Source organism: Heteronotia binoei, chromosome 21, assembly GCF_032191835.1.
Source record: "Heteronotia binoei isolate CCM8104 ecotype False Entrance Well chromosome 21, APGP_CSIRO_Hbin_v1, whole genome shotgun sequence".
In the NCBI taxonomy this organism is placed as follows: Eukaryota; Metazoa; Chordata; class Lepidosauria; order Squamata; family Gekkonidae; genus Heteronotia; species Heteronotia binoei.
This window is the reverse complement of record NC_083243.1, coordinates 41,189,923-41,213,148: the sequence shown is the minus strand read 5'-3', so window position 1 is coordinate 41,213,148 and position 23,226 is coordinate 41,189,923. Positions and strand designations below refer to the sequence as shown.

General features: G+C 43.5%; 1 protein-coding gene across 5 annotated transcripts in view; it reads right to left on the bottom strand.

Moving 5' to 3' along the window:
- Positions 1–4,266: 4,266 nt before the first annotated feature.
- The window catches only part of EML5 (EMAP like 5), a 134,998-nt gene continuing 116,038 nt past the window's right edge, over positions 4,267–23,226 (bottom strand). For 4 of the 5 annotated variants that reach the window (XM_060261246.1, XM_060261248.1, XM_060261249.1 and 1 more), the window contains 10 exons: positions 15,601–15,809; positions 13,541–13,698; positions 12,124–12,238; positions 10,150–10,338; positions 9,768–9,940; positions 8,712–8,874; positions 6,908–7,011; positions 6,264–6,417; positions 5,405–5,505; positions 4,267–5,130 (listed from right to left, as the gene is read on the bottom strand). In XM_060261246.1, the coding sequence (XP_060117229.1) occupies positions 5,094–5,130; positions 5,405–5,505; positions 6,264–6,417; positions 6,908–7,011; positions 8,712–8,874; positions 9,768–9,940; positions 10,150–10,338; positions 12,124–12,238; positions 13,541–13,698; positions 15,601–15,809 (1,403 nt within the window). In that variant the 3' untranslated portion in view covers positions 4,267–5,093. The remainder of the gene's footprint in view (positions 5,131–5,404; positions 5,506–6,263; positions 6,418–6,907; positions 7,012–8,711; positions 8,875–9,767; positions 9,941–10,149; positions 10,339–12,123; positions 12,239–13,540; positions 13,699–15,600; positions 15,810–23,226) is intronic. The other variant, XM_060261247.1, reaches the window with a different exon arrangement.

The window sequence follows — 23,226 nt, the reverse complement described above, 5'->3', positions numbered from 1 at the left end:
TATTCATGCCTTCCATAAGCTCTGAGTTCTGAAACTTGTGCTGCTGGAGAATCTGTTAGGCATTAGGATTTTTTGAAGGGAGCCCTGAGGATCTCTCTATCTGCAAAAATTTTCATGATAGGAAAAAAGTTCCTTTGAATCCATATATGGAATGATTGGCAGAAATATATACCTCCTGCATAAGAGAAATATGGCACATAAGTGTTAAAATCAGTACTTTTATTCCTGATAACTGTATATAGGTAACACTTGGATAGATAAAAAGGAGTTACGTCTCCAAATTGAGGGAAGTCAGTATGGAACCAAAATAAAAATCGTTACAAAAATTGTAGCTTAAACACCACCCTTTCTCAAATGGGTGCAGGAGATCCCTTGGGGTCTGTGAGTCCTTGGGACAGAGGACAGCATCTCATACCCATCAGGCAAATGTGAAATTGCTGCCAGTCAGTTTTCTAGGAATGTTGTCAGGGACTCTCGACCACCAAGGAAATAGAATCGGTCTCCTCTTTTGTACAGAGCTGCCACCATCTGCAGTCATCCAGAGCACTAGCTAGACAACACAAAGATTAGTTGTAGGAAACCAGTACTTTAGCCTTAGGAACTCAAACTGGCTGAATGCTATCAAGATGGTAGTCATCTTAATTATTTCTGGTTGAAAGTTTAACTGGTTTTAATTCTATTTTTCATACAAAGACTTTCAGCATAGAGGGATGCCAGTTTGTATCCATGGACAGAGCTCTTGGTATCCATCATAAATCAGTTGCTGACTCAAAGTGGCTACTCTTGGCCACTCAAAATTGGCAGTTAACCTGCTCACTACTTTCAAAAAATACCTAAAGAAAAATGATGTGGCTGGTTCTCGTCTAGTCTCTAATCTGCCCTTTCTGGGCAAAGTGATTTCTGGACAAGTGCCCAATCTTCTTGGATCTCATCTGCTCTGGACCCTTTTTAGTCTGATTTCAGGCCAGGTTATGGGACGAAGATTGTGCTGTTGGCCTTAGTTGATGGTCTCTGTCTGAATGTAGACAAAGGCCATGCCTCTTCATTGCTCCTTCTGGATTTATCACAGTGGTCCATGCTATTTTTATTAGCCATTTAGAGGGAGGATGCATCAGGATATGCTTCGTGCTGCTTTAAATAGTTCCTTATGGACTGGACTTAAAGCATTGCTCTCAATTTTTACCAATGTGGGACTTTTCCTGTCCTCAGGGAGCAATAGTATCCCTATCCCATGCTATTCAATCTCTACATAAAACCCTTAGGAGAGATCTTTCATAGTTTTGCAATTGGGTGTCATCAATATGTTCTCAACACCCAATTCAGCTAGCAAAGAATGTTGTAGCCTGGTTATTATTAGGTACTAGTCAGAGCATGCATATTACATCCGTTCTGCAGTCACTCCACTAGCTGTCCATCAGTTACCAAGTTTAATCCAAGGTGCTAGCTATCACATAGAAAACCCCTCATGGCTTTGAACACTCGTATCTACAGGACTGCTATGACAGTTCTGTTCATCCGAATATGGCCTTCTGCAGCTGCCACTCTAAAAACGGGCAAGAACAACAACTACCCATACAGGCGCATTTTTTGTTGTGGCCCCTGCCTTGTGGAAGGTCTGCCTGAGGTGGTTAGAAAGGCTCTTACTAGCGGTGTGTGCTCAGTATATACTGAGCCAATAAAGTTATTTTTTGGGTATTCAGCCAAATGCAGATTATACAATCTGATTTGGCTACTGAAATAGCCACACCCAAATAAAAAGTCAAGATTTGGCTTTTATTTGTGCATGGCTAAAGAGCCCCGTGGCGCAGAGTGGTAAAGCTGCAGTCCTGCAGTCAGAGCCCTCTGCTCACGACCTGAGTTCAATCCCAGCGGAAGCTGGTTCAGTAGCCGGCTGCAGGTTGACTCAGCTTTCCATCCTTCTGAGGTCGGTAAAATGAGTACCCAGCTTGCTGGGGGGAAAGTGTAGATGACTGGAGAAGGCAATGGCAAACCACCCCGTAAAAAGTCTGCTGTGAAAACGTTGTGAAAGCAACGTCACCAGAGTCGAAAACGACTGGTGCTTGCACAGGGGACTACCTTTACCTTTAGAAGGCATTTAAAGAGACCACTCTTTAGATGCCTTCTGAGTTCACTCAGCTGGTAAACCTTTGAACGCCATTATACCCTATGGAACTGAATAAATTCAGGTTTCCCAAATATTTATCTGAATCCCAATACAATACTGATATTGGAATTCAGGAATATTTGAGAATACCGATATTTTTCTGGTTCAGTAGACCCAGATCATAAAAATACTGGATTTTTTTCTTACACACCCCTTGCTCTCACATATGTTTCATTCCACAAACCATGTAAAGCAGAATTGTTCAGGAGTGCATTTTTATTAAGGTAATAGGGCTATAGATTTATAAAATGGTTCAGAAAGGCACTTGGTATAAAGGGAATAGGACTAAGAACTATACCCAATGTGTATAGTATATATTATTTATTTATTTTTCATATTTATATCCCGGCCTCCTCGCCTGTTTGTTGTATGTATTACCCTATTTTCACTGCTTTTTTGAATAGTTATGTCTAATATCTTCAAATAGTCCTAGCAGCTGCCATTGTGCCTTCACCCTCCTAATGTTACATACTTCAATTTAAAGACACATATTCAAGATGTGTATAGAACTGTCTGAACTCTGACCAGCTCACAGAGCATCTTCTCTGACACTTTAAAAAACTTCTGATAGTTTTCTAAGCCAGTTTGTAATAGGGATTTAGTGTCCAAAGGAAAAAATTACTTAGCTTCAGATTGCAATGTGTCCATATCTGTCAATGGCACTCCGTAATATATATAGACTTTTGGGATGTGCCACATCTCTGAAACTGTCTCTGCAGATAGTTTTCTGTACAGCATTCCCCACATACAGCAGCATTTGCGCAATTATATTTGCATTTATCCCTCTGCTCTGCATATAAAGCAGCATTATGGCCTAATGCATGCGCTCTTTCCCCCCTTTTTTTGACGGGAAAGATACATAAGGAAATGAAGGTAGGAAGAAGGAATAGTCCAGTGGAATTAGGTGAAAAGAAGGCCATTATGTGGAGTGAGAATGAGAGGAATCTCAAAAGAAAATGGGAAGATAGAAAAAGCTGCAGAAATGAGGAAAGCAGACATTTGCATGTTAATTTCAAACACAGCTAGAGATCTGTTGTACATCCATGATCTTGAGTGGGGAGTTAGGCCCTTCTGATAAAATTAATGACTGAAAATGCTATTTTTCATTGGGAAATAATCTCAATTTGCCCTTCGGTGGCCTATTGGTTTTATTACCAATCTAGAATCTGATGGCTATTGGTCTCTGCAACTCTTGCTACTCTTCCAGTAACTGCTGTGCTCTTGATCAATCTTGAGCATAAGAGATGTTCTTATTTCAGGACCTATACTTTTCAGACTGTCATTCATGTCTCCATCGTGAACAGAAAAAGTATGAAGGAATGGTTGACAGAAAACAATGGTTGACAGAAAACTATCATTCAATTGCTGATCTGAATTCTACCGGTAGAAAGTTTGCAAAGAAAGGAGGAACAGGGCATTAGTAGAAGCATTTGGCATTGGTCCCAATGGAATGGACAAATGAAAACGAACTGCATCTGCCATGCACCTTTACAATCAAAACACTTCATTGCACATGGTGATAGGAAAAAATTCTGACATACTATAGAATCACACTAGCTGAAAAAATAGTCTGTCATATCAAATTGTGTTGCTGAGAACAAGTAATTATGTGCTAAAGAACTGTAGGGAACATAATAATTTAATGTAGATTTAATAATCCTCAAATGCATATTTAATTACTTGGCTAAACTCTCAATCAATATGGCTACAGTGATAAAAATGTGGATTTCTCCCACTTTCAAAGCATTCTGTTGGGCAAATTTGGCATCCTGATCTATGTCATTTTTCAGTACAAAGCCAGGTAGTGGTTATGGCGCATTATATGGATATCTGCATGTTTAAACTGGCTTATGACCAAGTGAATAAGATTAAAAACTTTTCAACTAGTCTTATCCATTTGTAGAAAAATGAATATGCAAAATACATGTGAATCTGTCAAGTGATGCTGTGATGATAAAATTAACAATTTCTATTGCTATGAAGTCATATTTTTGCATCTGGTGCCAACTCAAAGCTTCATCAGCTTATAGATACCAAAAATGATCAACCTGAAGTTTGTGTTTTTTTCAGCACAGCTCTGCAAGCAAACACAGGCATTTCTCTTCCATTGAGAACATTTTTATTCACAAGGCAAAAATTGGAGTTAGACTTTTAGGTTGTGGGCAAGGCACTCACAATGTGAGCAAAATCAAAATCTGCTCACAGAACTAATTTAATGCTTACATGGAATAACACTAAGTTGGTGTTGAAGAACTGGTTCATGTATGCCTACTAGCATTCACCAGACATGATTACAACCCAGGACTAAAAAAATAGAATTCTGCAGGTTCTAGGAACAAACTTCATTCTTGGGATTTTGTTTTCTTGTTTTTGGTGAAATTGACAAAATTTTTGCTGGACCAGTCAAATATTTTCTATTTTATCTACTTTACTCTTGTTTTTAAAAAAAACAAAACCAACAACAGTATCATTTAAGAGCTCCAAGGTGGTTTTCTTTTCAGTAATAAAATAAAGAGTTTTCTATTTTTGTGAGAATAAGTCCCCAGTACCTAATGAAAACATTCATGCTGAAAGTAAACACATTGTACAGCACTAGGTCAGAAATAATGCCTCTTGATTACAAATCCAGGATCTTATTGTACACCCAGCTAAAACTCACTTCTTCCTCTCATCCATGTTTCAGCATCTGGCAGTGAATGGGAAACAGATGTAAGCTATCTGATACTCTAGTAACATGACTAGACTCAACCTGTTTGCAGCTCGTCCATCCTTCCGATAGACTCTAGTCATTCAGGCAGACGACTGTCTGTCGTTATCAGCACCATTTCTTTGAAGCATGCAGGGCACTGGAGAATGTCTCATTGCAACCATGGGGCACTCATGCCTCTTTATTTCATGCAATGTCCTCTTTGGAAGGTCTCCATGACTCTCAATGAGGCATATGTACACATTTCCAGACAAATAAGCTGCATTTTTAAACAGAAGTGAAAGGAGACATAAAAAGTTACTTGCATGTTCATGGATTTTAAAAGGAACTCAAATGGGGTGGACAATATGACTTCCAACATATATTTAAAGATCACTGCAAACAGTGCCAATGGTCACCAAATAAGTTCAGTTTGTTTTTCCTAATTTAATGACTACTGTTCTTTTAGCTATCTGATTTCTCTTTCAGAAACAGCGGAAAACAATTTGTTACAATCCCAAGAATTCTTCTTTCCAAGAGAAAAATTTCCATACCTGCAGTCATCTCCACCAGCACTGACAACATATCTGTCTCCACTTGTAAAGCGAATATTAGTCACATGGGCTGAATGACCCATAAATCTTTTATGTTTTGCCTTTAAAACAAAACAAATCTGCATGTTAGCATTACTTATTTCAAATTCATCCTCTCCCTGCTTTTATCTGTAAATAAATAATATTAAACTTTTATTTCCTACTGCCTTTTTCATAGCTCTACTGCAGTACTATCTCAGCTCCTCTCTTCACTCTTCCAATCTACAGCCAGCAGTGGGGCTAATTGCATCTGCACATACAGCCTAGTTCTGCTCTCTTAATCATGTGTTCCTCTGGAAACAGCATCATTGGGCTACAGTGGTGAATTGGGGGGGATTAAACACAGGCACAATTTATGTTCAGTCTTGTATAATCAACTGCTAAATATTCCCAGCTTGTACCCAGCTTGCTGGGAGGAAAGCATAGATGACTGGGGAAGGCAATGGCAAACCACCCTGTAAAAAGTCTGCTGTGAAACTGTTGTGAAAGCAACGTCACCCCAGAGTTGGAAACGACTGGTGCTCGCACAGGGGACCTTTCCTTTTCCAAATATTCACTAAGCCAGGGACAACTGCAGTTTGCCGTAGGTAAGTGGCAAATTGCTTGGCTGGAGTCAAGATTGTTCTGTTGAGTTGAATATTCAAGCAATTCTGTTTTTATCTCTACTGTTCTTCAGGAAACAGTCAATCTACTAACAGGAAATGCGAGCTCAAGCAAGTTACTCTACTTTTAAGTGATAAAGGAAAGAACTCTGCCAGTCTCCTATTTGAATATCAAAGTAGCAAAAGGGTATGCATAATTTTCAAGCGAAGTTTCTTACAAATTTTTCCGGACAAGGGAAGTCAAACAACTTGACCATGCCAAAGTCATCGCCTGTTACAAGGCTGATTCCCGAGTGAGAAACACAGGCACAATTTACGTCAGCTTTCTCAGCATGCCTGGACCAAATCCCAATAACTTCATCTCCTAGAACACTGAAACAAAAGGGAGGAAGAGAAGCTGTTTGAAAAATAAGTCTTGATCCAGAGGATAAATGTAAGTTTTTGACATGAGCACATTTAGTTGCCATAACTTGAGAATACTGTTAGGACTCCATTAAATATAAACAATGCAACATAAAAGTTTGTGTATCTCAAAGTGCATAACAAAATAGACACAGTTTTGCTTATTTATTTCCATTACACACACACACACACTCCACCTGCTCTTTCAAATGCTCTTTCCCATACTTTCAATCCTATTCATTCCAGTAACAGAGCACTGTGCTGTTAGTATAAGCTATGCTTATTGGGAATTCAAACTGTTTTTTCCTTTACCTGGGAAAGTTCTGTATGTTGTAAAGGAACTCTAAAGAATAAGGCAACTGAAAATGGGAACAACAGAATTATGTAGGTTTATGCAGTTCTCTTTCAGGTGGGACATGGTTTGCCATATTTTTACAACTCTATCCGAGACTAGATTTACCTGGTCCAAGTGGCCCATGTTATTCTATCCATCACTGCTTGATCCAGGAGCTGTTTTCCTGAAGGCACTTCATAAATCTGCCTTTTGTAAGACCCAGTGGAGACCTATGAGAATAAATACATAGCTTGAAAACATGAAGCTGCCTTATTCTGAGTCAGACTATTGGTCTAGCAAAGTCAATCATGTCTGTTTTGACTGGCGGTGCTTCTCCAGAGTCTCAGACAGAGAACTTTCACATTCATCTCCAATTGGATCCTTTAACTGGAGATGCCAGAACTGAGTTTGGGACCTGATGTATGCAAAGCAGATGCTTTACCACTGAACCACACCTTTCCTATAATGTTCATTACAATAGGTTGGAGAGCCAGTTTGGTGTAGTGGTTAACTGCGTGGACTCCTCTCTGGGAGAACCAGGTTTGATTCACCTCTCCTCCACTTACAGTAGCTGGAATGGCCTTGGGTTAGCCATGGCTATTGCAGGAGTTCTCCTTGAAAGGGCAGCTGCTGTGAGAGTCCTCTCAGCCCCACCCACCTCACAGGGTGTCTGTTGTGGGGAGAAAAAATATAAGAGATTGTAAGCCGCTCTGAGTCTCTGATTCAGAGAGAAGGGTGGGAAATAAATCTGCAGTCTTCTTCTTCTTGATTAGACACAGGATTTTTCATTTAATCTCTTCCAATTCCCATCCTTACTGCAGCTTCCATGTCACATGTGTGCATTCATGCAGGACCACTGATCACAAGACCTCCTTCCTTTTTAATCAGCAGAAAAGCTGTTTGGATCCAATCCAATATCTGTAATGCTCTATATTTTAATAGAATGTCTTATGCTAAGAAGTGGAATCCATTAAAGTATTAAAACATAAATACCAGGCTTACTGTCGATACCAGCAATAAATCTTTGCATTTACTCAGTCCCTGGGATCTATTCTATCCCATCAATCACCATATTCTTATTCAGCCTTACTTTTCATTTTACTCTTGTCATGGTAGCTAAATATTCCTCAAAGCATTCAAGAAATAGAAAATGCATGCATTTTCATACATAATTCAAACCCCATAACAAACAATGCAGAAACATAACACAAAGTATAAAACCAATTATTTTGTTCAGGCATCAGAAGATGGCTTCTGCATGACAACAGTGACGCTATATATGCAAATCAGTCTATGAATTGGCGGCTATTTGACAAGACAGCAGTGGTTTGAAAAAGTCCACAAATCATGGTGCCCATGTAGACAGCCAAACATGAACATGCCACCCTTTCTTTTAAGTACTCTTGTGGAGACCACCATTACATCTTAAGTACTTTCTTTCTTTAAAACATTTCTACTGCTACCTTTCCACAAAAATAGCATCCCAAAAGTGGCAAACATTAAAACATCTGCGATATCACAGCAGCATTTTATATATATATATATATATATATATATATATATATATATATATATATATATATATATATATATATATATAATATTTAAACTAATTCAATATAACATATAAACACACAACCAGGGAGAAGGGTGAATAACAGTTATTGGGGGTACACCAAACAAAACAAAAAAGGCTTCAACTGCTGGTAGAGGACAATGATGGAGGAAAACAGGCAAATCTCCCTGAGGAGAGAGTTCTAGAGTTTCAGCTATATTATGGATAAAATACAGATACTTTTAATTTTTGGAACTAAAATCTGTTCTAAGATAGTAATTTCTGTTTAAATTTAAGGTATGGTAAAAGGTAAGTGGAAAATGATGCAGTCTTGGAAATGGTACAGAAGTAAACCTGTAGGGCAACTACATTTACCTGAAGGTAACAGCTGTCTGCAGAGAAGTCCATTTGAATTACAAAGCTAGGGATATCTTTGCAGTAGCTGGCTCGGTTAAGACTAGGTCCCAACGTCAGGTCATAAAAATCCACTGCATTTTCACTGGAACCCACTGCTAAGTAATGAGAATCTGGGCTGAACCTAAGTAGATAAACAGTTTCCTGTCAATGTTTGCTGTTCACAGAACAAACAGAAAAAGTATCATTTTTAACTTTTATGTCCCTATAGTATAAAATTTTTCATAGTACATGTCAAGATTGCCCCAAAGCTTTTCATCCTCTTTTGTTTAAACATCAACTCAAATATTTTCTGTTGTGATTCTGATACCTTTTAATGGTTTGGTTTCATTTTGGGTATATTTTGCATTAAGGGATGCACAGTTTCCTCTGTATGCTAGTTGACTCTTCCTGACTTTTCTTCTGTTTCATCTGTTTGTCTTCCCCTAATTTTGTCCTGTATGAGAAACTTTTCCATCTTAATACTCGATGCATCTCGATAATAATTTAAGTGCCATCAAGTCACAGCCAACTTATGGTGACTCCATAGGGTTTTCAAGGCAAGAGATGAACAGAGGTGGTTTGTTATTGCCTGCCAGCAACCCTGGACTTCCTCGGTAGTCTCCCATCCAAGTAATAAATGAGGCCAATGCTGCTTCGCTTCCAAGCTATGACAAACTTGGGCTAGTCTGGGTTACTCAGGCTGCTTGGGGTGTCTTATAATAGTACTTTTTTCTCCTGTTGCTGCGAATACTTACATACTGATATTTCTTATGGTTCCATTTCTTCTAATTTGCTCTATATAACTCCACAGATCATTTCTCTCTTTTTGGCTTGCCTAGGCACCTTCCAAACAGTGGCCCCTCTCCTCAAGTAGAGATGAATGATGTGTCAGAACTGACTATTGCTGAGGGATGTGCATGTACAGCACCAGTATGCATTATGCTTGCATATAAATAGCTTTCAGCAAAGTGTTCCACATGTGGGTTACCTTTCTTAAGGGATCTTGGATCAGAGCAGGGAAGTATGGTTTCTTACCTGATGTCTTGAATAGCTGATCTTCTGTCCCTTTTCTTCCCCCAAATTTTCAGAGAGTTCACTAACAAGATAATAAATTCTCCATTTTTCATGCCAATAGCCACCATGTCTCCTTCTGGGCTGTATGACACAGTACGTGCTGCATGGCCCAAGCTGACTTTGTTCATCATCTTCTGTGAGAAGTTTTTTTTTTTTTTTAAGAAAAAGAGAGGATCACAGATTAAATATTTTTCACTTATGTACATTCAAGACAGCAAATCAAGGCTGCAGCTTGACTTATTTATAGCTCTCATAGTCTCTCAGTTCTTGGGTACATTTTCTTGGCTTATTTCCTTATAATTTAATACATTGTTATAACTTCTTAATACCATTTTACACCTACTTTATCAGCAATATCCCAGAGTCTGACTGTCCCATCTTCTGCGGCAGAAAGGAAAACATCACGAGAAGGATGTGTTGCCAGACCCCAGATAGGCCCATCCATATGCCCATTAATTAGGATGTTACATGCTGCATTTTTCTCTCCAACTTCTATGATTTCAGCATTCCTTGTCCCAACAAGAATCTTCCCCTGAAATAATGGTGAGTTAATGAACATCGTTAAAATAGCACCTACTGATCAAGAGCATTGACTTAGAATGTACGAACCTGTTATGATATCAGTCAGACCAATGAGTTTCAGGGTATGAGCTTTTGGGAGTTAAATCTTATTGGTCTTTAAGGTGCTACTGGATTCAAATTGAACTGTTCTACTGCAGACTCAACATGGCTATCAACAATCCATTTGATGAAAATAAGCATTAACTGCAGCAAATGGGGCTATAAAATATACCACACAACAAATAAGGAACTGATATCTCTAAAAGTAGATAAGCTTATTCTCCACCAGATTCGGGTGTAGATTTGGTACAGAAGTAGTCTTTGTTGCCCTGACCTTCTCCAGGAGAATGACAGCATGAGTGAATCCCTGTTGATTCTCTTAGCAGCTTTTGACCCTTCTGGAGAGGCTGGCAGGGTTGGGAGTAGGAGGCAGTGTGCTTCAGTAGTCTTATGTGGTGCTAGGGACTGCTGCTCAGCCCTGTGGCACTTATGGTCTGTGGCCCTGAAAAGATCCATCTTGTTCCTCATGCTATTTCCACATGAATCCACTGGGAGAGACAATCTGGGGGTCTGGAGTGAGGTGCCACCAAGATGCAGATAGCACTGAGCTCTTTTTCCCCCTATCGGCTGATTCATATGGGTCTGTGAAGATTCTGAACTGATGCCTGGTAATAGGTGCCTGGTTGAGTGCCAGAAACTGAAGCTCAATCAGACAAGACTAGGCTTCTCTTGGACAATGACACAGTTGCTTGAAGATTAAGGAGACAATTTGTCTAAGAAGGAGTTGCCCTCCTCCCAGAGGAGCAGATTCGTACCATGAGGTTGCTGCTGGATCCTAGCCTATGATTGAAGGATCAGGATTTCACTGCCCAAAGCAGCTATGGCCTTTCCTCAAAAAGCATGATCTGGACATAGTGATCCATTCTCTGGTCATATCTAGGTTAGATTACAGTAATGCACTCAACATGGGATGCCTTTGAAAACTTTCTGGAAACATCAATGCATCCAAATATGGCAGCCAGATGTCAGGGGCTAGATACAGAGATCATATCATCCTTTGTTCCATGATCTCCACTGGCTACCTGTCTGTTTCCAGGCACAAACTTCTTCCATACTGTCTTGTCTCCCAGTAAAGATCTTCCTCTCAAGCCCCACACCTGCAAAGGTGAAACTGTAGTGGAGCACTCATTCCTAAAGTCCTTGCAAAGAAACTGGTTATTCCAGGTCATTCAACCTAGTCCCTTTATTTGAACCTCTAGACAACCCAATCATTGACAGTATGATATATATTTCCCAATTCTGCCTCTTGATTAAATTGCCATTGTACTTATTCTCCTTGTAGAAGCAGAAGACAATAGGATGCCAAAGGCTAGTCTGAAGAGAGAAGGTAGAGCAGATGCCTGGTGTGAGCTGGGGAAGGTGACTAAGGGGTAGACCACTCTCAATAACACTTTATCAGGAAGCATTTTGTCTTCCCTTTTCCCCTTTGTGTATGTGAGGGGGTGTTTTGGCCACTGGGACTCTCTCCATCCTCCTTTCCTCTCACCCCATTCCACTCTCCTAATATCCGCAGACTTTATAAGACCCTCAAGCTGTACATTGTACACAATTCCTTTAAAGACTAATTGATATAAATTGTGGATAACCATGTACAGAAAAAGCAGGTTAATGCAGGTTAATACTAAACCAGTAAGAATGAACATCAAGCACTCAATACCTGTAAAACAAATGACTGAGCTATTCAATAAAGACTTACTTTGCCTCTGCATACAGAGCGAACACAGTCAGTTATTTGTCCTGTCTCTAATCTGAAGGCACGACATCGTCTCAGCTCTTGATCCCATAGTTTTACAGCCCCTCCTTCTTTGGATCTAATGAAAACAAGAAACATTACAGATTGTTATTAGGCAAAATTGCCTTACATAATCAAAGATGTGCCCACATATCCCATTAACCATTCACTAATTAGATCCCACAATAAAGTTCCACAAATGAATACTGAAAAATGACGTTTGAAAATACACAGTAACTTGATTTTGCTCCTGCACAATATATTATACATGGATTTTTGCTCCATGAAAAATACCTACAGGCAGTTTCACATTTACACATTATTTGGTTGTAAAAGGTGTATTCCTAATTTGTGGCTATTTCATAATTTTAACTATTTCACGTCATACCACAGAAGACTAGTGAATAAGCCACTGAGAACAAGATTGTTCCGTTTTTTCTTTCCTTAATTTTATTTAGATTATCCTAAACTTGGATGCAATCCAGCTCCTTTAAGAACACAGGAATGGCTCTGGCAAATTGTCAGCAGAAGGTGCTGAGGCTTGCATATCTTACCTGCATTCTCCTCCCTGCAGCAGCCGTGTCCAAGGTTGTGGGCACCCATGTGGGCTAATAACTATGTAGCTCTGGAGGCTGTACTGAGAGAGGTAAAAGGGGTAAAATCTCCTTCCTGCCTCGAGTCAGAGAAGTTGGCACTTGCAGAAGTGCACCTCCTTCCTCCTCTTCCTCAATGTTGCCTCTCATGTCATAAGACTAATAGATCATGTGAGCACCATACCCCTGAGAATAAACTCTCAGAGGTCCATGAGGAACTCCTGGGGTTAAGGCAATGTGAGAAAGATCCCTGATCCCAGTGCAAACAGACAGTGCAATCCAATCCATGGTTTCCTACATGAAAGATCATGACTGAGGATACTCTTTGCTTGGTAAAATACTTGGTTGGGTTAAGCAAATGAAAAATCAGAACATTTGGAAAGATTATTTCAGAAAGACAGTCAGTCATTCTGAATAATTACTCTTCTGCAATGGCTTGTTGGTGTGACTATGCTGAAGTAGTTCCCCACCTGAATCGCCCTGTTGTATTAGTCAAAAGGTGGTAGAGCCATGAATTATTGCATAAGGATGCATCATAGTAGCTGGAAAGGACCACTGAAACCTATGCAAGCTTTGCTGGTTTACTTATACTATAGAGCTAGGTAGAGAATTTTCCTGACTGTAACCAGATTTAAGATCCCATGGCTGCTGTGGTAGGAGACACTAATGTGGATAAACAGACTTGGCTGCCAATATACATACATAAAATGTAATTAACTGTAAAAATTTGCAATGGGAAATACTTTAATGTAGTTTACTACAATAATATTTATACAGTCAGAACTCACGGCCTTTCCTTGCCTCCTGTGACAATTAAGCCATCTCGCAGTGTTGTGTACATTGCAAACACAGGCCCATTATGAGCTTTGGCCACAATTCGATTCAATATATGTTCTTTCCAGACACACACATCTCCACTAATGGTACCTGTAAATGTCAAGTTATTCTGAAAGGCAAAGAGAGAATATGCTCATTATTTGATTTTAAAAAGGAATAAATATACATATTTTTGAATTGTTGCAAACTTCTAATATAACGTAAAATTCACATTTGGAGTTCAGTTGAGAGGTTAGCAGACTTTTGTGGATTAGTGTTTCCTATAGAAGCAGCACTCAATTGCAGTAATTCATAAGATCATTTCATCTGCAGAGAAAAGTGCTAGAAAGATGATGTCTAACAACAGTGGATGTGTATGAGGGGTAAATGCAGAACGAAGGTACAACAGCTATGATCTTTGAAAGACAATATAAAATATCCACCAATCCATGTGCAAAGAAGATGGATCTAGGCATTGTGTCATGATGTGGACATAGTCATCATGAAACAGGTAGCTTCTAAATTATGAAAAACTTTCTGTTAAAGAGCTGCTGGATAATCAGGGAGTAATGGTCAGAATTAACCTGCCCCTTGTACAAGTAGGGCATTCAACCAGACCCGGCAGGATGGAAAAGAGGGAAAATGAACTTCTGAGGACATTTCAATGTCACTTTAATTAGTAATAATTATTTAATACTGGAATAATTCTTCACTATAGTTAACATCAACTAGGGAAAGGAGGGTGGAATTTGTGAGGATAGGAAGAGGAGAGTGCAAGAACATGTGAGTTTGCAAGGCATCCACAGTCGTCATATTCTGGTTTTGTTTATTTAGTAGCATTACATGTGAACTAGCCAGTCTTAATCTGTTTTAGTATTGGATGGATGAGCATTTGGGCAAGTATAAATGACTAATAAATATCTAGTTCAGAAGACTGAGTTTTTTGTTCTCAAAAAAGGATTCAATTATGTTACTAGACAGTCATGTGTTGCATGTTACACCCTTCTATTTTCTATTTTGTAATTGAGTTTTAAAATGTTATCTACAAGTTTCAGTAAATGGTATTATTGTTTTCACACTGGTTTTACTCTGCATATCAATACTGAGGAAGTTATTTTGTCCAAACACAATGAGTATAGTATTTATACTGTAAGTTCTCCCTATGTTTGTGGGGGGTTTTCTACTTTATGAAGATAGTAGCCTCATATTTCCTCTTTGGCTTTATAATCCTTAAACTGCCATGCAAATGTGGTGAGAACATCCCAAGAGGAAAGGGGCTCATCCAAAATAAGAACCACCTTCCACCCCCGCTTTTGCCTCCTGAAAGAACAGAACCTGATGACTATATACAGTATGATGGCCTCTTACAAAGCCCTTGTGCAAGTCACTCCATGCCTATGCTAACCCACACTTGTGGACATAATAACTCTTATATCATGCGACTGGAAATACAACTGAAAAATTATTCTCTCTGTGGTTCTAAAAACTTCACAATTAGCTGTTAAGTACAAATACTTTTAATTCTGTTGTTTTATTGTTGTGAGCTGCCCTGAACCCGCTTGCGGGATAGGGCAGAGTATAAACCTAAAAATTAAATTAAATTAATGATAAATAATGCATTGGTAAATACAGCACCACATCTGTGCATCTTCCAGACAATCTGAAAAATAACTGCTATGGGAACAAATGATCACATTATACAAAGCTCTACAGAACCAGCCACAGTCAGAGAAGTCTGAAGCACCACTAGAACATCCCACAATCCCCTCAAAGGTTTAATCAGTGAAATATAAACAAATTAGTGTTCTATACATTCAAAGTGTCTGGCTTTATACAATCTGTTTGAAAAAAAAAGAGCATTTCATATATTCTTTTCAGCAGCCTTCAAACATCAAGTACATGACTATGTCATCTGAACTGTGGTTTTGCTGTTTTGCTACTGTGACAGAAAAACAGATCTATAATGAAAACATGAAGGAAGAGTTTTATTAAATATGTGCATTTTAAAAATAATCTGCTAAAAGTTACATACAGCTCCAAATGCAACAGACAGCATGGTCTGCATTCGTGCATCTTCTATTGAACTTGTCTGTCCTTTTTTACTGAGAAGTGCTCTTCCGGCGAGGGTCCAGAACCTCACATGTTTTACTCCTACTGAAACAAACTGTGTGTCTGAATCAGGCCTGAATTCTGCTACGAAAATACGCTGGTTATGACCAGTTCTACTGGCAATTTTGGCACCTAATGGGAAGGAAAAGATTAGCATGTAAAGTTACATTTGTATATTCCTATTAATAGCTAGCATCAAAGAAAAACAGGTTGCTTACCTGTAACTGATGATCTTCGAGTGGTCAACTATGCATTCACACCCATGGGATGAAGCACCAGCACCGATTCCCGATGGGTAGTACCCAAGTCTGGGATTTCTGATGCGCCAGCGTCCCATGAGCATGCGCAAAAGCCCCTTCGTGTATGCTCCCGGGACGGTGTGGAGATCCCGCCAGTTCCTTCTGACTGCAGCCAGTCAAAGAATGACCAGCAGGAGAGGGGAAGGAGGGCAGGTGGTGTGAATGCACAGATGACCACTCGAAGATCAACAGTTATAGGTAAGCAACCTGTTTATCTTCTTTGTGGTCTCTGTGCTTCACACCTATGGGAGATTAGCAAGCCAGGCTTACCTGGAGGCGGGAGCTGTCAGTCATGCTGAATGAACAGACTGAAGGACCAGGTTGCCCAGCTGCGCTTTGTGATGCCTCCTGACATTAAGGGCATAATGTCTCATGAAAGCGTGAGGAGACGCCCACATGGCTGCCTTGCAGATGTCAGCTAGGGAAGCACCTTTAAGGAAAGCTGTGTAGGTGGCTGTTGCCCTCGTAGAATGGGCCTGGATGGGTCCCGGAAAAAGCCACTTTGCTAATAAGTAGCACAGTTTGCCTCCGAGATCCATCTGGAAATTCTCTTAGCTGAAATTTTGCACCCCAAATGTGGAGGTGCATAAGAGACAAACAGGTGAGGGTCCTGGTGAAAGCCCTTTGTGTGATGCAGGTAGAAGAGCAAAGCTCGCTTAACATCCAGGGAGCGTAGCTTCCGCTCCTCTGCTGAGAAGGGAGAGGGATAAAGCGTTGGCAGAACAACCTCTAGATCCAGATGAAAGTGGGACACCACCTTAGGGAGGAATGAAACATCCAGTGCCAGAGACACCCCGTCAGCATGAAAGGTGATGTAAGGAGGGTCAGAACGCAAAGCTACCAGTTCTCCGGCTCTCCTAGCCGAAGTGATGGCGACCAGCAGAAAGGTCTTCCATGATAGCAGATGAAATGGGCAGGTAGCTAGAGGTTCAAAGGGTCTTCCTGTGAGCCAATCCAACACTAACAGGAGGTCCCAGGAAGAGGGGGCTGCTCTGGAAGGTGGGTATAGCTTAAGCAAGCCTTTCAAGAAACGTTTTGTGTGCACATGCGTGAGCACTGACTTGCCCTCCACCAAATCATGGTGTGCTGAGATTGCAGCCAAATAAACTCTAATAGAAGAGTGGTTGTGGCCAGCATCCACTAAGGTTAAGAGAAACTCAAAGATGAGTTCAAGTCCTGCGCTCTGAGCTGGCACACCCCGCTCTCTTACAAAGTTAGTAAATTCAGACCACTTGCTGCTGTAAGAGCGGCGAGTTGAAAGCTTCCTACTATTTAGCAGCACATGTCTGATTCTTCTGGAGAAGGCTGGAAGCAGATCCTCCAAGATGTCAACTTCAGATGGGGTACGTTATGATGGAACAGGGACCCCCTTTGAGCTAGTAAGAGGTGTGGTTCTGGAGGAAACATGAGGTACCAATTCTTCCCCAGTGTCAGGAGGATCGGAAACGACTTCTGCCTGGGCCACCAGGGAGCAATCAAGTTGCATTCTGGTCTCTCTCTCATCAGTTTATGGAGTACTCTGGTGAGGAGGGGTAATGGGGGAAAGAGGTAAAGGAACTTGCCTGCCCACGGGAACAGTAGGCCATCCCCCAGGGATCCTGGCCCCTTCCCCCCTCTGGAGCAATAGCGATTGCACTTGTGATTCTCCACTGTGGCGAAGGCATCTATCGACAGGTGACCCCAACGCTCGAAGATGGGAATGAGGAACCTCCCGTTCATCTCCCACTCATGAGGGGTTGCTGCCCCCCTGCTTAAAGAGTCCGCCTGCACACTGAGCTCTCCCGGCAAGTGTGTGGCCACCACAAAAATTTGCACCCGAATGCAGTCCTCCCATAGACTCATCGCTAGTGCGCACAGCTTCCATGACACTGTGCCCCCCCTGTCGGTTGATGTAGGCCATGACAGTTGTATTGTCTGTCAAAACTGCTACAGTCTGATTCTCTAGCAAGGGTCTGAAAGAAACTGAGGGCCAGCTTGATTGCAGTCAGCTCTAAGTAGTTTATGTGGTGTTGGGCAAAGGATTGGGTCCATGGACCTCCGATGTTCATCTCACCCAAGTGAGCCCCCCACCCCACAGGGAGGCATCCATCAGGACCGTCTCCGAGGCGGATGGCAGCCAGAAAGGAGCTCCTTGGCAAAGGTTGTCTCTCACCTTCCACCAGTCCAGTGAGCGAAGGACCAGATCGGGAATGGGCAGAGACCGCCGTTGAGAGTCCACCAGTGGATTGAAGTGCTTTAAGAACCGCAGTGGTAGGAACATTTGTAGTCCCAGGAGACGCTGGATTTGTAGCAATGTTCCCCCTCTTTCAAGATTGCAGCCGGCAAACCAAAGCAATAATGTCCAAGGCCCTGCTGTCTGAAAGTATAGCTAAGTGCAGAGTAGTATCCAAAATCGCGTCAATGAACTGCACCCTTCTCGAAAGTGTCAGGTGTGATTTCTTTGTATTCACCTGCAGGCCTAGTTCTTGCAACAGACTGAGAGTTATGTGAAGATGGGTGAGAAACTGAGGCTTGGAGTTGGCCACAACCAGCCAATCGTCTATGTATGGGAAGACGACCACACCCTGGCGCAGGTAGGCCGCTATGATCACCATTGTCTTTGTAAAAACTCTGGGGACTGTAGAGAGTCCGAATGGGAGAGCCTTGTACTGATAATGGTTTTGACCTATTGCAAATCTGAGAAATCTCCTGATGTGGAAATATGCATCCTTCAAATCCAGCATGGCCATCCAGTCCCCTTCCTTGATTAATGGCAGAATGTTCTGCAACACGAGCATTCGGAACTTCTGGTAGGATATGAAGATGTTCAAGTCCCTCAGGTCCATAATTGGGCGGAGCCCACCGTCCCTCTTGAGGACTGCAAAGTACCTGGAATAGAATCCCTGTCCCAAGATGAGGTGGGACCAGTTCTATCGCCTGTTTGGCCAAGAGAGTCTGTACTTCTCCTAGCAAAACCGATGTAGGGTGAGTGATCACCAATTTTGAACATGGAGGAAGCTGAACAAATTCTATCACGTAACCCTCCTCTGTTATAGACAGGACCCATCTGTTGGTGGTAATTTGCCTCCATGCTGGCAGAAAACTGTGGAGGCAGGTAGGGCCAGAGGAGGGGGGGGAAGGGTGGATGGCCCGGGGGCCAGAGTCAAAGGCCCTGTCTAGGGTTCCAAGGACTCTTGGATTTAGCAGAGTGTGGAGCTGCAGAGGAAAATTTTGTTTTACCCCCATAACCCCTCTTGTTATGTTGTGAAGTATGTGGTGACTTGGATAGGTATGGCTTCTTAGGCCACTGCCTGAAGCCTGGACAAGGTTGATTAGGCCAAGACGTAGACGGGACTCCCAAGTTCCAAGAAGTTTTAATGCTTATATCCATCTCTTGAAGGACAGAGTCTGTGGTCGAACTGAAGAGTCCTTCTTCAAACAGGAGATCCTCGACCCAAAATCGCGTGCAATGCCGTAGATTGGAGCCAGGAGTGACGTCTCAAGGTAACTGCTGATGTTAGGGTCTTAGCCACAGTATCTACCATATGCTTTGATGCCGTCAGTTGTTGTTTTGCCAGAAGCAAACCTTCTTTCTGCAGTTTTTTCGCAGAGGCCCGCTTCTCGTCTGGTAGGGAAGCTAAGATCAGAGATAGCTGTTCCCATAAGGAGTACTGCTATCTGGCCATGAACGCAAAGTAGTTCGAAATTTTAATGCCAAGTGCACCTGCAGAGTAGAAGTGTCTGCTGAAGTTGTCTATCTTCTTATCCTCCTTGTCGGGAGGTGTGGAGTGTGTTTTCTTGGCCTTGGAGGAGGATGCAACTATGACTAAATTCGGGCATGGGTAACTAAATAAATATTCTGCACCCTGCTCCTGGACTCTATACACATGGTCCATTCTCCTAGAGGAGATGGGAGTCGAAGCTGGCTTTGCCCACAGTTCTTTAATGGCCTGTTGATAACCTTCGTTACGGGTAGGGCTATCAGTGTGGAAGTGTCTCTTTGCATAATGTTGAGCACTGTGTCATCTATCACAGGTTGGGGCTGAACTGCGGATAAGGAGAGGGCTTGCGCCATTCTCTTGATGAGTTCCCCACAGGATTTCAGGTCCTCCTGAAGGAGAGATGGGGAGGTCCTCCGCTGTTCTCTGTTCTGGAGATTGTTCTGAGCGGTGCTCATCATCTGACTCTGGTGCCAATAGGGAAGAGGAGTCGCTACCCTCCAAGCGCTCAGGTAGGCGGGGTGCATCTGGAGTGTGTTCTGGCGTGCAATGTCGGGGAGTGCTGGTCTTTGGTCGTGACTCCAGCATCAACGTTGAGGTCGAGGGTCGAGGGTGGGTCTGTAACTGGGAGACCAGAGTGGCTGGTGGGGTGCGAATCAACTGTAGGTTGGGAGAACCTGGGGGGAGGTGAAGCTGTCCAGTACTAGTAAGATCACCCCGGGCATAGGCACGGATGCTTGGCCCAGGGATTCCAGTGCTCTTGGGGAGGGGAAGGTATGACGGTGGGAATAGACAGAGGTGTAAGGGAAGGGGACGGAGACAATATGGTGCTCGGCTCCCTTCCAGTCTACTTCCCATCCCAACGGTGACAGGTAGTGGGGCCAAGAGGAATAGCCTGTCTTCGTCATTGGTGTTATGCAACGCCAGGTCCATAAATAATAAGACCATGACCCTCAGGGAGTTCTTACTCCGGCAGGACGTGGACCTGGCTTGCGTGACCGAGACCTGGGTGCGAGATGGGGAGACAGTGGCTCTTTCCCAGATGACCCCCCCAGGTTACTCGGTCTTTCACTAATCACGGAATAGAGGGCGGGGGGTAGGAGTGGCATTATTCATACGGGAGGGTTACTCCTTCCGGGCTCTCCCGAGCCCAAAGATTGAGGGCATTGAATGTGCCGGTCTGGCGTGGGATGTCGGAGAGGGGTTGGCGATCTGGCTGGTGTACCGTCCGCCTAACGCACCGGCCAGCGCCTTACCATCCCTGATGGAGGCTGTGGCGAGCTGGGCGTTGGAGTACCCAGGGCTTATGGTCCTGGGTGATTTCAATGTCCATGCCGACGACTCGGCCTCCATTCAGGCGATGGACCTAGTGTCTTCCATGGCGACACTGGGACTCTCTCAATTTGTTACGACACCCACGCACCAGGCCGGGCACATGTTAGACCTGATCTTTGCGTCCGGGATTTCGGTGAACGATATCGTGGCAGAAGCGGTACCATGGTCGGATCACCTAGCCCTCAAGGCCCGTGTGGGGATGCCACCCCAACCCTGTATGGGCGGAGAGCCTATTTTGGCTCGCCCCCGGAGCCTGATGGACCCGGAACGGTTCCAAATGGCACTGGGGGATCCCTGCCCCCCTGGCGATTCCCTCGATGACCTGGTGGAGGCCTGGCAAGGCCGGCTAACCAGGGCCATCGACGAGATCGCACCTCGACGTCCTCTGCGCCCTCGCAGGAGGCTGGCTCCATGGTATACCCCGGAGCTACGCCGGCTGAAACAGGGGCTCAGACGACTAGAGAGGCAGTGGCGGCATACTCAGGACGAAGCGACGAGAACATCTTACAGAATGTTTATGAAGTCTTATGAGATGGCAGTCAAGGCTGCAAAGAAAGATTACTTTGCAGCCAAGATTGCATCTGCAAATTTGCGCCCGGCAAAATTATTTAAAATAATTGGAGACCTTACTACATTGCCTCAAGGCAAACCAAATGTTAGGGAATTAGAGATTGGCTGTGAGGCTTTTGCGAAATATTTTGCAGATAAAATCACGTCGCTCCGCCAAGACCTGCCTATCACATTGAATGCAGTACGGGAACTTGAGGCTCCGCGCCTGTCTTCGGGTTTGGAGTTGGGTCGGTTTGACCCGCTCAGCCTGGAGGAGGTCGACGGAATTCTCTCTGTTGCGCGCCCAACAACTTGCGATTTGGACCCTTGCCCCTCCTGGTTGATTAAAGCTTGCCAGATGGAGCTTAGATGTCCTTTACGGGACATAATAAATAGATCCCTCTCGGAGGGGCATTTTCCATCACCTTTGAAAGAGGCTTTGGTCCGCCCCCTCCTGAAAAAATGTACAGCAGATCCGGCCGAATTGGCAAATTACCGACCGGTTTCTAATTTACCATTTTTAGGTAAAATTATTGAGAGGGCAGTGGCGCTGCAACTGCAGGGTTTTCTGGATGACGCTTCCGTCCTAGACCCTTGCCAGTCCGGCTTTCGCCCGGGCCACGGGACGGAGACAGTGCTGGTCGCCTTGGCAGATGACCTCCAGCGGCAACTGTATCGAGGTGGCGTGGCGGTGCTGATGTTGTTAGACCTGTCGGCAGCGTTCGACACGGTCGACCATCGGCTACTGACCCGCCGCCTCGCCGACGTAGGGGTCAGGGGGCTGGCCTTACAATGGCTTTCCTCCTTCCTCAAAGGTCGGGGACAAAGGGTGGCAATCGGGGGTGAGCTTTCCCGGAGGCGCACACTAGATTGTGGGGTGCCTCAGGGAGCAGTTCTCTCCCCGATGTTACTTAACATCTACATGCGCCCCCTTGCCCAGATTGCCCGGAGTTTTGGACTGGGTTGTCATCAATATGCGGATGACACTCAGCTCTATCTGCTAATGGATGGCCGGCCTGACTGCGTCCCAGTGAATTTAGACCGGGCACTGCAGGCTGTGGCAACTTGGCTTAAGCTGAGTGGGTTGAAGCTGAACCCGACGAAGACAGAGGTCCTTTGCGTAGGGCGCGGCGCTCTGGGAAGGGAAATACCTCTCCCGGTTTTTGACGGTGCGCCGCTGAAAGCGGCGGGCCGGGTCAAGAGCCTGGGAGTCCTACTGGAGCCTTCACTATCAATGGAGGCCCAGGTAGCGGCCACTGCCAAGTCAGCATTTTTCCACCTGAAGCGGGCAAGGCAGCTGGCTCCTTTCCTGGAGCGCCGGGACCTGGCAACAGTGATCCATGCGACGGTCACCTCAAGACTAGATTACTGCAATGCCCTCTACATGGGGCTGCTTTTGTGTCGAACCCGGAAGCTGCAGCTAGTGCAGAACGCAGCGGTCAGGCTGTTATTAGGACTCCCGAAATGGGAGCATATACAGCCGGGGTTGCGTGAACTGCACTGGCTGCCAGTTACATACCGGGTCCGATACAAAGTGCTGGTTATCACCTTTAAAGCCCTATATGGCCGAGGACCTGCCTACCTGAGGGACCGTCTCTCCCCATATGAGCCCCAAAGAGCACTGAGGTCAGCAGGGAAGAACACACCGACTATCCCTGGGCCAAAGGA